Raw genomic sequence first — 17032 nt, forward strand, 5'->3', positions numbered from 1 at the left:
TCAATTTCTTTCAGATTTTCATATTTCTGAGAGTAGAGTTTCTTGTAGTATTCGTTAAGGATTTTTTGAATTTCTGAGGGGTCTGTTGTTATTTCATCGTTACCATTTCTGATTGATGAAATTAGGGATTTTACTCTTTTTTTCCTGGTTAGGTTGGCCAAAGGTTTATCTATTTTATTGATCTTTTCAAAAAACCAACTTTTGGATTTATTGATCTGTTGTATAATTCTTTTGTTTTCAATTTCATTTAATTCTGCTCTGATTTTGGTAATTTCTTTTCTTCTGCTGGGTTTGGGGTTGGAGTGTTCTTCCTTGTCCAATTGCTTGAGATGTCCCATTAAGTTATTAACTTGCTCTCTTTCTGTTTTCTTGAGGAAGGCTTGCAGTGCTATAAATTTCCCTCTTAGTACTTCTTTTGCAGTATCCCAGAGGTTCTGGTAATTCGTGTCTTGATTGTTGTTGTGTTCCAAAAATTTGGTGATTTCCTTCTTTTTTTTTTGTAGAGACAGAGTCTCACTTTATGGCCCTCGGTAGAGTGCCGTGGCCTCACACAGCTCACAGCAACCTCCAACTCCTGGGCTTAAGCGATTCTCTTGCCTCAGCCTCCCGAGTAGCTGGGACTACAGGCGCCCACCACAACGCCCGGCTATTTTTTTTTTTTTTTTTTGGTTGCAGTTTGGCAGGGGCCGGGTTTGAACCCGCCACCCTCGGTATATGGGGCCGGCGCCTTACCGACTGAGCTACAGGTGCCGCCCGGTGATTTCCTTCTTAATCTCGTCTATAACCCATCTATCCTTCAGCATAAGGTTGTTTAACGCCCATGTTTTTGTATGGGTATGCAGGTTCCTGTTGTTATTGAGTTCAACTTTTATTCCATTATGGTCTGAGAAGATGCAAGGAATAATTTCTATTTTTTAAAATTTGCTGAGGTTAGATTTCTGGCCTAGGATGTGGTCGATTTTGGAGTATGTTCCGTGGGCTGATGAGAAGAATGTGTATTCAGTTTTGTTAGGATGAAATGTTCTGTAGATGTCTGTTAAGTCCAGATGTTGAATGGTAAAGTTTAAATCTAAAATTTCTTTGCTTAACTTCTTTTTGGAGGATCTATCCAGCACTGCTAAAGGGGTGTTAAAATCTCCAACTACTATGGAAGTGGAGGAAATCGAGTTGCTCATGTCTGTTTAGAGTTTCTCTTATAAATTGAGGTGCGTTCTGGTTGGGTGCATAAATATTAATAATCGAAATCTCATCATATTGAGCATTACCTTTAAATAATATGAAGTATCCATCCTTATCCTTCCTTATTTCGGTTGGTTTAAAGCGTATTGTGTCTGCGAATAGGATTGCAATGCCTGCTTTTTTCTGCTTTCCATTTGCCTGGAGTATAGATGACCCTCCCTTCACCTTGAGTCTAACTTTGTCTTTTAATGTAAGATGCAATTCTTGTATGCAGCAGATATCTGGCTTGAGTTTTTGTATCCAGTCAGCCAACCTGTGCCTCTTTCGAGGACAATTTAAACCATTCACATTAACTGATAATATTGATAAGCCTTTCTAGAGACCGGTGGACATTTTTAATCTTTTTGCGACTTTGGAAGTTAGAATTTGATCAAAATTTTCTGGGTCGGTTTACTTTTATGCTGGTCTTTATGGAGGACAGGTCTGAGAATATCCTGGAGAGCTGGTTTAGTTATGGCAAATTTCTTCAACATGTGAATGTCATTGAAGTATTTAATTTCTCCGTCATAAATGAAACTCAGTTTAGCTGGGTACAGGATCCTGGGTTGAAAGTTATTTTGTTTAAGGAGATTAAAAGTCGATGACCATCCTCTTCTAGCGTGAAAGGTTTCAGCAGAGAGATCTGCAGTTATTCTAATATTCTTGCCCTTGTAGGTGATAGTTTTCTTTCGTCTGGCTTCTTTCAGAATTTTCTCCTTCATATTAATTTTAGTGAAATTGATTATGATGTGTTTGGGGGATGTCTTATTTGGGTTGAGTCGTGCTGGAGTTCTGAAATTGCTTTCTGAATTTCAGAGTCTCTTGGCATGTCTGGTAAGTTCTCCTTCATAATCTCATGGAGAAGAGACTCTTTGCCTTATGAAGCCACTTCATCGCTTTCAGGAATCCCTATAAGAGGAATATTGGTTTTCTTCAAATTATCTCAGTGGTCTCTGAGAGAGTGATGTGTTTTTGCCCTCCATTTCTCCTCCTCTTTGAGAGTTTTGGAGCATTTGAAAACTTTGTCTTCAATGTCAGAAATCTTTTCTTCTGCTTGCTCCATTCTATTACTGAGTGATTCTACTGTGTTTCTCAGATCTTTGAGGGCTGCAACATCTTGTCTCAATGTGTCAAAATCTTTGGTCATTTGGTCTTTGAATTTGTTGAATTCTTGAGATATCTTTTGGGTTACTGCTTGGAATTCTAATTCGTCTTGTTTGCTATCCAGATTCTGAATTCGATTTCTAACATCTCAGCTATTTGTTCAAATAGGGATCCTATGCTGTGTCTGCCCCATTGATCCTTGGGGGAGTTAATCTACTCTGATTATTCATATTGCCAGAGTTTTTCTGTTGATTTCGCCTCATGATTGTTTTTCACCATTGCCTCTGGCCGTCCTCAGAGTTGGGGAGGTGTCTCTCCAAAATTAGACCCCAGTGGGATCACTTTATTGTTGCTGGATCTTTGTAGGGAGTGACCTTGTGTAGTTCCTCTGGGGCTGCCCCAGCCAGGGAGTTATGGTTGTGGGAGCAGCTCCGGAATGTGACACACTCGGATTCAGCAACATGGCGGGAGGTGGTGTGCACGGTTCTGGGAGTGCCTGGTGCCCAGTGACTTTGGCACAGAGAATCCAAGGCTCCAGCAGTCTCTGGCCAGGAGAAGGGAGGGCGCAGAGGCAGGGAGGGCTCTGGAGGGCATGCGGCTACCAGAGTTCCTGCCCAGACGAGCAGGCCAGTGTGGAGGCAGGGAGGGTACAGGAGGGATGATGCAGGGTTGCATGGCTCCTGCAATTCCTGGTCAGGGCATGCACAGGCCCAGCGGGCGTGGGTCGCGCGTCAGGGGTCGCGTCGTAGCTCTTACTGATGTCCAGGTGGCACCAAGCCTAGGAGTTTGAGGTTGCTATGAGCTGTAATGCCTTGGCACTATACCTAGGGCAACAGCCCGAGGCTCCAGTGTACCAAAAATCTGCCCCTGAGGGTTAAGGCTGTAAGGCAGCTCAGTCCCTGCCTGTAGGCTGCTCAGTCACTAGGTTATTAGCTCCCGCCCGATCCTTGCTCTGGGACTCTGAGGGCGGAGCTTGCTGGGGCAGTTCTCTCACAGTGGCTCCCTGCGCCCCATAGCCCAACACTATTAGCTCCGTTTGGTTCAGCGGCCCAGTCTGGGGCCCTAGACAATGCCCAAAGTTCTCCACACTCCTGCTCAAGCTCTCCCCAAGGCAGTTCAACTGAGTGTCAAGTCCAAAAACACCGAATCAGTTCACAGGTAAGGCCTTTCCGACTTGCAGTCTCACTGCTGCTTGTACTTACAGCTACCGGCGGGATTAGGTCAATCGAACACACACAACCACTTGCCGGTTTTCCACTGTTTTTGTCCTCCTCTTGGGGTCCAGAAGTCCCTTGCTGACTCCCTGTATCCTCTAAGAGATGATTGTAGGCAGATCTCACCATCCAGAGATGCCTGGAATCTTATCTCCCCAGACTCACTTTGCCCAGTTGCAGGGAAGCTGTTACTTGGCTGCCATGTTGCTCCGACCCCCGATGTGCTGGGTGCAGTAGCTCATGCCTTTAATCCTAGCACTTTGGGAGGCAGTGGCAGAAGGATTGCTTGAAGTCAGGTTCGAAACCAGCCAGAGCAAAAGTGACACCTTAAGCTGGCCAGTTCAAATCCACCCCAGGCCGCCAAACAACAATGACGGCTCCAACCAAAAAATAGCCGGGTGTTGTGGCGGACACCTGCAGTCCCAGCTACTTGGGAGGTGGAGGCAAGAGATTTGCTTGAGCCCAGGAGTTGGAAGTTGCTGTGAGCTGTAATGCTACCTGATATTCTTTATTGTTTTTCTATTCTTTATTTTATTTATATCTACTCTATTGTTTATTCCTTCTTTCCTGGAGCTATGAGCTTAGTTTGTTCTTTTTCTAGTTTCTTTTTCTTTTTTTTTTTGCAATAGGGTCTTACCCTCTTACCTGGCCTAGAGTTCATCAGAGCTCACCGTTGCCTCAAAATCCTGGGTTCAAGCAATCCTCCTGCCTTGGCCTCTCAAATAGCTGAGAGTACATGCATGCACCACCACACCTCGCTAATTATTGTATTTTTTTGTGGAGACAAGGTCTTGCTGTTGTGCTGAGGCTGGTCCTGAACTCTTGACTTCAAGTGATTCTTCTACCTTGGGTCTCTGAAAGTTCTAGGTTTATAGGCATCAGCCATGAAACCTGGCCTTTTTCTTGTGCCTTAATGTGTGCAGTTAGGTTATTGGTATGAGGATTTTTTTTTTATAAAACTAGGTGTTTACATCTATAAATTTCCCTTTTAGCACTGCTTTCACTGAATCCCATATGTTTTGGTATGTTGTGTTTCTGGTTCAATTCATTTTCTGGTTTACCTTGTGATTTCTTTTTTAACTCATTCGTTTTGTTATTCATTTCTTATTTCATTCCACTGTGGTTTTCATTCCTTTGTAGGTTTTTGTCTTGTCAAATTTATTAAGACTTGGTTATGCATTAATGTAGGGTCTGTGGTGGAGAATGTTCCATGGGCACTTGAGCAAGCTGTATTTTACTGTGGTTGTGTCATGTGCTCCGTATGTATCTGTTAGGGGTAATTTATTTTCAGTGGTGTTCAAGTCTTACACTTTCACTTTCTTGATCAATTTGGTTATTCTATATACCATTATTATTATTATTTTTTTTTTTTGAGACAGAGTCTCACTATGTTGCCCTCAGTACAGTGCTGTGGCATCACAGCTCACAGCAACCTCAAACTCTTGGGCTTAAGTGATTCTCTTGCCCTTGCCTCCCAAGTAGCTGGGACCACAGGCGCCCACTACAACACCCAGCCATTTTTTTTGTTGCAGTTGTCATTGTTTAGCTGGCCCGGGCTGGGCTTGAACCTGCCAGGCTTGGTGCATGTGGCTGATGCTACAACCACTGTGCTACGGGTGCCGAGCCTCTATCCATTATTGAAAGTAGAGTATCGATGTATCTGATACTGTTGTAGGACTATGTCTTCCTTTAATTCTATTTTTGCTTCATACATTTTGGGTGTCTGTTAGGTGTGTAAAATAGTTTATAATTATTATATTCTTTTGCTGGATAGAATATTTTAGTCCAGTACACAATATTCTCTTTTATCTTATGTAACCTATTTTTGACTGAAAGTCTATTTTATCTGTCAGCAACATAGCCAACTCAGTTCTTTTTTAGTTACTATTTGCTTTTAATATAATTTTCTATCTTTTTGCTTGCAATTTTTTTGTATCTAAAATGAGTCTTTTGTAGATAACATATAAATGGATCATGTTTTTAATCCAGTCTGCTGAACTATCTTTTTTTATTTTTCTTTGTTTTTAATTTCAAAATATGAAGGGGGTACCAATGTTTTTGTTACATGGATAGCTTTTGTAATGCTTAAGTCAGGGCTGTTAGTATGACCATCACCTGAATAGTGCTAATTGTACCTGTTAGGTAGGTTTTTACCTTTCTTCTCTTCCCTTTTCTTGATTTCCAATGACTTGTGTCTGTCCCTATGTGTGCCCATTAATTAGTTCCAAATTATTAGAGAGTGCATATGGTATTTGTTTTTCCCTTTTTTTTTTTTTTTTTGTAGAGTCAGAGTCTTAGTTTATCGCCCTCGATAGAGTGCCGTGGCGTCACACAGCTCACAGCAACCTCCAACTCCTGGGCTTAGGCAATTCTCTTGCCTCAGCCTCCCGAATAGCTGAGACTACAGGCGTCTGCCACAACACCTGGCTATTTTTTTGTTGCAGTTTGGCCGGGGCTGGGCTTGAACCCACCACCCTCAGTATATGGGGCCAGCACCCTACCCACTGAGCCACAGGCGCCACCCATGGTATTTGTTTTTCCAATCTTGAGATACTTCACTTAGAATACTGGTCTCCATTTCCATCTAAGTTGCTTCAAAAGATATTAATTCATTTCTTTTACACAGATGAATAACATTCCATGGTATATATCATATATATTATATTTTGTTAGTCTTCTTATGAATTGATGGACACTTAGGTTATTATACATCTTTGTGATTGTGAATTGTGCTTCAACAAGGATATGAGTGCAGATATCTTTTTGATAAAATTACTTATTTTCCTTTTCTGTAGATACCCAGAATTCTGTAGTGGGATTGGTGGATTAAATGGGAGGTCTACTTTTAGTTCTTTGACACATCTCCATCAACAGTATATAAGTTCCATTCTCTCTGCACTCACACCAACATCTATTTTTTTTTTTTGGACATTTTAATAACAGGCATTTTGATTGGGATAAAGTAGTTTTAACTTGTATTTCCCTGATGATTAGTGATGCTGAGAATTTTTTCATGTTTCTTGGCCATTTGTCTATTTTTTGGTGTGCGTGGGGGGAAGCTTCTCTTCTTATCTTTTTTCCAACTTTATAATGGAGTTGTTTCTGTTTTTCTGACTGGTTTGTTTGCATTCTTTATAGATTCTGCATATTAGCCCTTTGTCAGATGTATAGACTGTGAATATTTTTTCCCATTTTGTAGGTTGTCTGTTGGCTCTGTTGTTTGTTTCCTTGCTATACAAAAGCATTTTAATTTAATCAAGTCCCATTTATCTGGGTCATGCACAGTGGTTCATGACTGTAATCCTAGCACTCTGGGAGGCCAAGGCCGGTGGATTGCCTGAGCTCATAGGTTTGTTAACAGCCTGAGCCAGAGTGAGACCTCATCTCTAAAAATAGCCAGGCATGGCTCAGCACCCGTAGCATACAGCGCCAACCACATACACCAAGGCTGGTAGGTTCGAACCTAGCCTGGGTCAGCTAAACAACGACAACTGCAAGAAAAAAATAGCTGGGCATTGTGGCAGACACCTGTAGTTCCAGCTCCTTTGGGAGGCTGAGGCAAGAGAATGGCTTAAACCCAAGAGTTTGAGGTTGCTGCAAGCTATGACACCATGGCACTCTACCAAGGGCAACAAAATGAGACTCTGTCATAAAAAAAAAAAAAAAAAGAAAAAAAGGGCTCGGTGCCTGTAGCTCAGCGGCTGGGGCACCAGCCACATACACTGGGGCTAGCAGGTTTAAACCTGGCCCAGGCCTGCCAAACATCAACAACTATAACAAAAAAACAGCCAGACATGTGGTAGGCGTCTGTAGTTCCAGCTACTCGGGAGGCTGAGGCAAGAGAATTGCTTGAGCCCTAGAGTTTGAGATTGCTGTGAGCTGTGATGCCACAGCACTCTACTGAGGGCAACATAGTGAGACTGTGTCTCAAAAAAAGTCCCATTTATTTATTTTTGTTATTGCTGTATGAATTCTTTTTATTGGAAACTTTAATGCATTTACATTTAAATTAATTGCCGAGGTGTGAGGATTTACTTCTGCCATTTAGCTATTTGTTTTCTGTATATTAGGTATTTTTTTTGTTCCTCAATTTCTCTATTATCTTTTTTTGTAGTTGAAATTTTGTAGTATACTATTTTGATTCCTTTATTCTTTACTTTTGTATGTACTTTTAGTGATTTCTCACATCACCTCATGGATTACAATTAATACCTTAAACCTCTAAAAGCCAAGTTTAAATAATGTCAAATTAGTTTTAATTGGTGTAGAAACACTCTGCTACTATGTATTCAGTGGAGATACTATTTATCTTCCCTTCTCCATATTTTTATTGATGCAGACTACATTGTTGTACTTTGTGTGCCCATTAACATAAAATTTTAAGTTTTTTAATGCATTTTTTAAAAATAGGGCCTCACTCTTGCTCAGACTGATCTCAAACTCCTGAACTCAATCAATCTGCTCACTCAGCCTCCCAGAGTGATAGGATTACAGGCGTGAGCCACTGTGCCTGGCCTCTTTTATTAATCTTATGTCACTGTGCATGGTCTCTGAGATAAAACCTTCAGGGTATCTTAGTAGAAATTACTCTATTGTCAAATATTTGTTTCCATTGCACACCTAAGGAAATAGTGTTTATTTTGTTACTGATTAGCTCACATTTTTGTCTAGAATTCCCCTAACCTTATTCATTAAAAATGTATTTCCTGTTATCACTATAATGTATTTTTAAGATACATTTATATGGTATTTTGAATATAAATAAACCTAGTTATTTTGGACTTTAACTGATTTGGAACTACTTCTAATTGTATGTGTGAATTTAAGATTTTCCTTTTTTTTTTTTTTGAGATAAGAGTCTGACTTTATTGCCCCGGATAGAGTGCCATAGTGTAATAGCTCACAGTAATCTCGGACTCTTGGGCTTAAGAGATTCTCTTGCCGGGTGGCGCCTGTGGCTCAAGGAGTAGGGTGCTGGTCCCATATGCCGGAGGTGGCGGGTTCAAACCCAGCCCCGGCCAAAAAAAACACAAAAGGAAAAAAAAAAAAAAAGAGAGATTCTCTTGCCTTAGCCTCCCAAGCAGCTAGGAATACAAGCGCTCACCACAACACCTAGCTACTTTCAGAGCCAAGGTCTCGCTCTGGCTCAGACTGGTAGTGAACTCCTGAGCTCGGGCAATCTGTCTGCCTCGGCCTCCCATAGTGCTGGGGTTATCTGTGTGAGCCCCACACCCGGCCTTAATATTTATATTATAGCTTATAGAAAGGGTTGAAGGGATGAAGTTTATTCAAATTCATCAATACCTTTTCTTTTTTTTTTTGAGACAGAGTCTCACTTGGTCACCCTTGATAGAGTGCCACGGCATCTTTCGCTCACAAAAACCTCAAACTCTTGGGCTCAAGTAATCCTCCTGCCTCAGTCTCCAAAGTAGCTGGGACTACAGGCGAGATGGGGTCTCACTCTAGCTCAGGCTGGTTTTCAACTTGTGGGCTCAGGTAATCCACTGGCCTGGGCTTCCCAGAGTGCTAGGATTATAGGTGTGACACTGCTCCTGGCTTCATCAATACCTTTTTTAATTGGTCCATTGTGCCCTGGTCATGCTATTTTAATGAGTACATATTTTGAATATCATCCCTGCTTACATGTACAAAAAGGTACTTAATTTGGTTGGTTATGGCATAGGGATGATAGGTAAAAATTCCTATGGATATATCTTTTTAGGTTTTTCTTTTCAGTGAGAGATTCTTTCTTCATTGGTTACGTATAAGATGAACACTTACTATTCAAGAGTCAATAAATAGCTGTTCTAGGAAAAACAAATTATATATATACATGTTAGAGAAATGGGGATTAGTAGATGCACTTTTATTTTGCAAATGACAAATTATTACTGCAAGTAATATTTTTCCAATTTTTAAAATAGCTTTTCTTTTAAGCCTGCAGATTCCTTTTTTAGCACCTACCAGTGAGTCTGAGTTATAAACATCTGACTTACATGTAACTCATACTTATGAAAATAGGCTCTTACAGTAATTCACCGAGTTATAAACATCCGATGATGTATGACTTGTACTTATGAATGGAGGCTATTACAGGTAATAGGTAAATATACTTGTTCCAACCTCTGTACAAATTCAACTTAAGAACAAACCTATAGAACCTATCTCATTTGTAAACTGAGGACCGCCTATAATAGATTTTGTTATTAAACCAAGTATTGTATTACTTAATCCTTTAGCTATTTTTTATGGTTTAAACTTTTATGTTCTCAAATTCTTGAATTTTATCATCATACATGAATTGTTGGTTCTACTATGCTTTGTAGTAGGCTTAAATAAAATATGTATTTTTTATTTTTGGCTATCATTTTTCTTCTGTTTGTCTCTTTAGTATTTCTACTGATGATTTTTCTAAAACCTCTCTATATAAGCGTACTTTAAAGTTTACTGTTAAACTTTGGTGAGGTATTAAAGCTCATGCCTATAATCCTAGCACTTTTTGAGGCTAAGGTGGGAAGATAGCTTGAGGTCAGGAGTTTGAGACCAGCCTGAGCACCATAGTACTCTCTACAGAAAATACAAAAATTAACCAGGCATGGTGGCATGTGCCTGAAGTCCTATCTACTCAGAAGGCTGAGGCGGGAGGATCACTTGAGCCCAGGAGTTTGAGGTTGCTGTGAGCTATGATGATGCCTGGGAAACAGAGATCTTATCTCAAGGGGAGGAGGGAATACAGTTAAATATCTCTCTGGTTAGAAAAAACAAAAGTCATGTCACTTTTCTGTGTTTCAGAAATCTTTTTCCAAAAAGGACAAAGGAACTCAAATCAGTTGTCCATAGTGCTCCTGGTTGGAAATTATTTGGCAAAGTTCCTCCCAGAGAGAATCTTCAGAAAACTTCCAAAATCATTCAACAGGTAAGTACTAATGTAGCCATTTGTAGTTTGCGCTAGGTTTTCAAACATTCTTTTCTGATAATTAACTATATTATTCTTATTTTCTAGATAAAAACTTTGAGGATTATAGATTTTTATAGTAACCCTTTTTTGTTTTATAAAAATAGGCCATATCTTTTCTATTATCTTTAAATGGTTGTAAAAATTAAGAGAACATTGATTTTCTTTTCCAGTTATTCTTTGAATAGCTTTAAAAAAAAAACTTAGGTAATCACTCTTACCACATATTCGATTTCCAGTTGAACTTGGTAGCATTTGCCAATTGCGCAGATTTTATGAATATAAGAAGTTGTGTGAACTGATAGGATAGTAAAAGACAAAAACTAAGTAGACTATCAGGTTCAACTCTTTCCTTTTTTTTTTTTCTGAGACAGTCTCACTTTTTCGCCCTCAGTAGAGTGCTGTAGCATTGTAGCTCACAGCAACCTCAAATTCTTGGGCTCATGTGATCCCCTTGCCTCAGTTTTTCATTTTTAGTAGAGATGAGGTCTCACTCTTGCTCAGGCTGGTCTCGAACTCCTGAGCTCAAGTGATCCACCTGCTTCAGCTTTCCAGAGAGTTAGGATTACAAGCATGAGCCACCACACCCAGCCCAACTCTGTCCTTTGTCACTTTTCTGGTATTCTGCCTAAACCAAAGACAAATTAATAAGTAAGAAGTGTGTGTATGTGTGTATTTTATTTTTAAGAGACAGGGTTTCTGTCTGTCACCTAGGCTAGAGTTCAGTATGCCACATAGCTGACTATAGCCACAAACTCCTGGACTCAGGTAATCTTTCAGCCTTAGCCTTCCAAGTGGCTGATACTATAGGCATGCACCAACACATAGCCAGCTAATTTTAAAACAATTTTTTAAAATAGTGATGGGGGTCTCACTCAGTTGCCCATGCTAGTCTCAAACTCCTGGCCTCAAATGATCCTTCTGCCTTGGCCTCTCAAAGTGCTAGGATTACAGGTGTGAGCTACTATGCCACTCTGTATTCTTGAATTCTTAAGATTTCTGATCTTATTTGACTCTTAAATTTCTGCTCCTCAGTATTAGATTAGTGAGAATGGGAAACATTGAGACTGGATTAATCTGCAGTATTTAAGTTCAGAGAAGTTATTGCTCAAAAGGAGATACATAATAAATTTCCTGTTTTTATCCTTCTCAATTATAGTTTACCAGAATTAACACAATGAGCATTTATAAAAATAACCCATGTTAGGACAATTATCATCATCAAATTGTAAAAAGTATCTTCTTTTAAAGATTTAGTAGTATTTCTTCATTGCTTAAAAGAAAAAATGGTTTTCCAGGTAATAATTTTTAGAGCTTTAAAAACATTACTGGGGTGATGGTAGATGATGGAAGGTTGCTGGGTGGGTAAAATGTGTGTTGCTTCAGTGATGTGTGTGCTGAGGGCCCTAAATTCACAAAGCAACATATTAATGTAACAAAATTACACTTGGACCCTATGAATATATACAAATAAAAAATAAATGACAAAAAGAGTAGATAGATACAACAAAACCATTATTAAAGTTAATTTTATTTATACGTAATTAAAATAGTAACTAGTTTTATCTACTGGTATTTAAAATGCATGATTTCAAACTGTGTGCTGTCTCACTATGTCTTCCTCAGTAGAGTGTGGTAGCATCACAGCTCACAGCAAACTCAAACTCTTGGCCTTAAGCCATTCTCTTGCCTCAGCCTCCCAAGTAGCTGGGACTATAGTAGCCTGCCACAATGCCAGCTATTTTTTTGTATTGTTGTCATTGTTGTTTAGCAGGCCCTGGCAGGTTTGAACCCACCAGCCCTGGTGTATGTGGCCGGCACCCTAACCACTGAGCTAAGGGCACTGAGCCCCTTTGCTTTTTTTCCAATGTGGTGCATGGGGACTGTTAATTTGAAATAGCACATAGTTCCAACATTAAGTAGTTACTGTTAGGATGTAAATTTTTATTAAATTGTTCGCACTTAGCTACTTATTAAACAGAACCATTTGGTATTTCTTTTGGTTTAGAGGTTGCCATGAAAAAATTACTGAGATTTTAAGGGAATTTTTCTTTTTTGAGACAGAGTCTCACTATATAGCCCTCAGTAGAGTGCAGTGAAATCACAGCTCATAGCTACCTCAAACTCCTGGGCTTAAGCCATTCTCTTTCTTCAGCCTCTCAGGTAGCTGGTACTACCTGTGGCGCCTGCCACAATGCCCAGCTATTTTTTTGTTGTTGTTGTTATTGTTGTCATTGTTGTTTTAGCAGGCCCTGGCCAGTTCGAACCCACCAGTGCATGTAGCCAGCGCCCTAATCACTGAACTACCAGTACTGAGCCTTAAGGGCATTGTTCCAAAAAATGTTGGGAACCTCTGCCATTGTGACATCTTAAATTTTAGCTCCTTTGCTTTTTGTAATAGCGTCTCTTATCTGGAGTATTTCCAGAAGACCAAGTTCGCCCTCTAGAGGTAAAACGGTAGTCTTGCTACTGAAGGTCTGTACAGGTATTACTGACCTTTTATGATAGTTTACCTAAAATGTACACGTGCATATCTTTTTATATCTTCATATGAACTAATGTTCTGTGATATTTTCTTATCTTAAGTCTCTACCTTACTGGTTGGATAATTATTTTTACCAATATGATGTATGCCTTTAATCTGCTATTTTCATTTTGGACAGCTATGGTGTCATACTCTCTTTTTTAATATTTTATATAGTCTGAAAATTTGATGACTGGCCAGGAAAGGAATAGCTCTTTTTTATATGAAAAGAAGGAGTGGGATTGCAATGTAATTTGTGTCCTCTACAACCCTTTCTCTGTCCTTTTACAAATGATGATTTCCCCTAGTCACTTATTTCAATTTTTGAGCTTTCCAGCAACGTGTAGGTACTAATGTACATTTTGGTGCCATTTTTGTGGTTCTGTTTGTTTTCTGGGAGGTGTTATGGATACTCAAGTCATTATTCCTTTTACCTTTTCCACCTTACAGTACCTTTCACTTTTGGCACGTGATGGAACATGTTTCTGCCTCTCACTTTCTATTCCCCATCTGTGTGTCTTTTATTCCCCATTTGTCTAACTTTGCTGTCTTTTTTTTTTTATTATTATTTTTTTTTTTGTAGAGACAGAGTCTCACTGTACCGCCCTCGGGTAGAGTGCTGTGGCCTCACACAGCTCACAGCAACCTCTAACTCCTGGGCTTAAGCGATTCGCCTCCCGAGCAGCTGGGACTACAGGCGCCCGCCACAACGCCCGGCTATTTTTTTGTTGCAGTTTGGCCGGGGCTGGGTTTGAACCCACCACCCTCGGTATATGGGGCCAGCGCCCTACTCACTGAGCCACAGGCGCCGCCCTAACTTTGCTGTCTTATTCCCAGCAGTTGTCATTTTCAAAGTGGTCATGATTTTCCTTTTATAGTAATAGTAAATTTATAACCTTATGTCTCTGTTTCAACTTGAAAACATTTTTCCACAGTCTTGATTTTTGAACTTTGTAAAACATTATGAATATAAAATTGTATTTGTGAACCAAGCATGGTGGCAATGTAATCATTGCACTTTGGGAGATTGAGGCAGGTAGATTGCTTGAGCTCAGGAATTTGAGACCAGCCTGAGCAAAAGAGAGACCCTATCTCTACTAAAAATAGAAAAACTAGCAAGGCATTGTGGTGGTGTCTGTAGTCTCAGTTACTTGGGAAGCCGAGGCAGGAAGATCACTGGAGTCCAAGAGTTTGAGGTTGCTGTGAGCTATAATAATGCCACAGCACTCTACCCAGGGTGACAGAGTAAGACTCTGTCTTGAAAAAAATTGTATTTGAGATTCTTCACCTACTCCTTTCAAATCAATGTTTGGAATCAGAAATCAAAAACGAAGATATCAGTAAAGCCATGAAGAATGTTAGGATGCATACCCCCATCTTTTTAGGATAGGGTTCTTAAGCTATTAATGTTGTAGGAAATGAAGAGCTACTTAGTAATTAAGGTGTAAAATAGTTTGAAGAAATGAAGTAGTGTTAAAAATATTAAGATCAAAATAAATTTCTGGCTTGGTACCCATAGCACTGTGGTTATGGCACCAGCTGCATGCACCGAATCTGGCAGGTTCGAGCCCAGGCTGGGCCAGCTAAACAACAATGACAACTGCAACAACAACAACAACAAAAATAGCCAGGCATTGTGGCGGGCGCCTGTAGTCCTAGCTACTTGGGAGGCTGAGGCAAGAGAATTGCTTAAGCCCAGGAGTTTGAGGTTGCTTTGTGCTATGATGCCACAGCACTCCACCAAGGGCGACATGGTAAGACTCTCTCTCAAAAAACAAATAAATAAATAAAAATAAATATAAATAAATAAAATTTCTTGGAGCTTCCTAAAATTGCCTCATTTACTTTTTGAGTGGTAAAACTGTTAAGATTTTTTTGGGAGATTATTATTCAATGAATAATAATATATATATATATATTTTTGAGACACAGTTTCAAGCTATTACCCTTGGTAGAGTGCCTCAGCGGTACAGCTCACAGCAACCTCAAACTCTTGGGCTTAAGTGATTCTCTTGCCTCAGCCTCCCAAGTAGCTGGGACTACAGGCGCCCACCATTAATGCCCGGCTACTTTTTGGTTGTAGTTGTCATTGTTGTTTAGTAGGCCCGGGATTCAAACCTGCCAGCTCCAGTGTATGTGGCTGGCACCCTAGCTGCTTGAGCTACAGGCACTGAGCCTGAATAATAATTTTTAAAGTAAGCATTCAGAAAGAAGTTATTATTTTATTATTTTTAATTAGTTAATCATTTATTTTTTAGAGATTTTTCTGCGTTGCCTAGGCTTGAACTCCTGGGTTCAGGCTTTCTGAGTGGTTGGGACTACAGGTGCATCCCACTACGTCTGGCTGAGTTGCTATATTCTTTTTTTTTTTTTTCCTTTTTTGAGATAGAGTCTCACTTTGTTGCCCTTGGTAGACTGCCGTGACATCATAGTTCACAGTAACTTCAGACTCTTGTGCTTAAGCGATATTCTTGCCTTAGTTTTTCCTTTTTAGTAGAGATGGGGTCTCTGTCTTGCTCAGGCCGGTCTGGAACAACAGAGCTCAGGCAATCCACCTATCTTGGCCTCCCAGAGTGCTAGGATTATAGGCGTGAGCCTCTGGGCCCAGCTGAATTGCTGTATTCTTGTTTTTTTTTTTTTAGAGACAGAGTGTTACTTTGTCACCCTCGGTAGAGTACTATGGTGTCATGGCTCACAGCAACCTCCAGTGAATTGCTATATTCTTAAATATAAGTATGCTTAGGTCATTTGGCCAGAATTATTTTTATTTAAGCAAAAGACATCTGTAAGATTAACACAAGTAAATAGGAAGATTAATTAGTGTGTGTCACACTTTATTGGGGCAAGACATGATTGCAAGAGGGACTTTACCTAACAATTGCAATCAGTGTAACCTGGCTTATTGTACCCACAATGAATCCCCAACAATAAAAAAAATAAAATAAAATAAAATATATAAACAAAAAAAGATTTAATTTATAAACTTTCTTTGCTGTGAATTATTAATAACATAAATGGTACATGATTATATTCTTTATGAAATATAAAACATAATGGTATCATATATCTCATTTTACATTCCCTTCACATTTTTTTGTCTTTTAGAATTCATTTTTTGTGCAATTAGTGTGACCTGGATCTTTGTACTCTCAATGAATCCCCAACAATAAAAAAAATGGTAAAAATATAAAATTCATTTTTAGATGGAAAACATAATTATTTTTACATGTATATATTATACATACATGGTATTATCGTATTTTTTTTCTGGAACGTATTTCAAGAACAAAATTGTGCCATATTATGTAATTTACCTTTACATGATTTGTACCTGTAGCTTTTCAGATATATATGAAGTTGTTGGCAAGTGAAAGCTATTTTTAGTAAAATATTTTTTAAAATTTATTTCTATGGTAACCTTTATGAAAGATTTTTTTTTTTTTTTTTTCTGAGACAGTCTCACTTTGTCACCCTTGGTAGAGTGCTATGCCTTCATAGCTCACAGAAATTTCAAATTCTTGGGCTGAAGCAATATTCTTGCCTTAGCTTCCCAAGTAGCTGGGCCTATAGGCACCTCCCACAATGCCCAGCCAGTTTTTCTATTTTTAGCAGAGATGAGGTCTCACTCTTGTTTATGTTAGTCTCAAGCTCAGTCAATCCACCTGCCTTGCCTCCCAGAGTGCTTGGATGACAGGCGTGAGCCACTGCCCCCAGCCCCTTTATGAAAGTTCTGATTGATTTTAGTGCCTTCCGTGTTTACAGTAAAGAAACATTTTTAAAAATTTAGGATAATAGCAAAGTCAAACTGAAGTTTGACCTTTAACTTGATCAATTTCCAATGGCAAATATATTTATAGCATTATTTTTTGAAGACGATCAATGTGTTATCTTGCAGATGTGAAATTCTTGCTTGTGGCCTTTTAAACCAGTTGGCAAACCATGTTAAAAATTGCGTTTGTTAATTATAAATAGTATTTCAGTTATATTGTAGTTCAATTGGGTTTTAGTTTTTTCTCA

General features: G+C 39.3%; 1 protein-coding gene across 1 annotated transcript in view; it reads left to right on the top strand.

Annotated features, from left to right (window-relative positions):
- TBC1D12 (TBC1 domain family member 12) overlaps window positions 1–17032 on the top strand; it is a 116721-nt gene that overhangs the window by 36698 nt on the left and 62991 nt on the right. Inside the window, exon 2 of the mRNA XM_053585230.1 lies at window positions 10329–10452. Coding sequence (XP_053441205.1) covers window positions 10329–10452 — 124 coding nt within the window. The remainder of the gene's footprint in view (window positions 1–10328; window positions 10453–17032) is intronic.

The sequence above is a fragment of the Nycticebus coucang genome, chromosome 3, assembly GCF_027406575.1.
Source record: "Nycticebus coucang isolate mNycCou1 chromosome 3, mNycCou1.pri, whole genome shotgun sequence".
Classification (NCBI taxonomy): domain Eukaryota; kingdom Metazoa; phylum Chordata; class Mammalia; order Primates; family Lorisidae; genus Nycticebus; species Nycticebus coucang.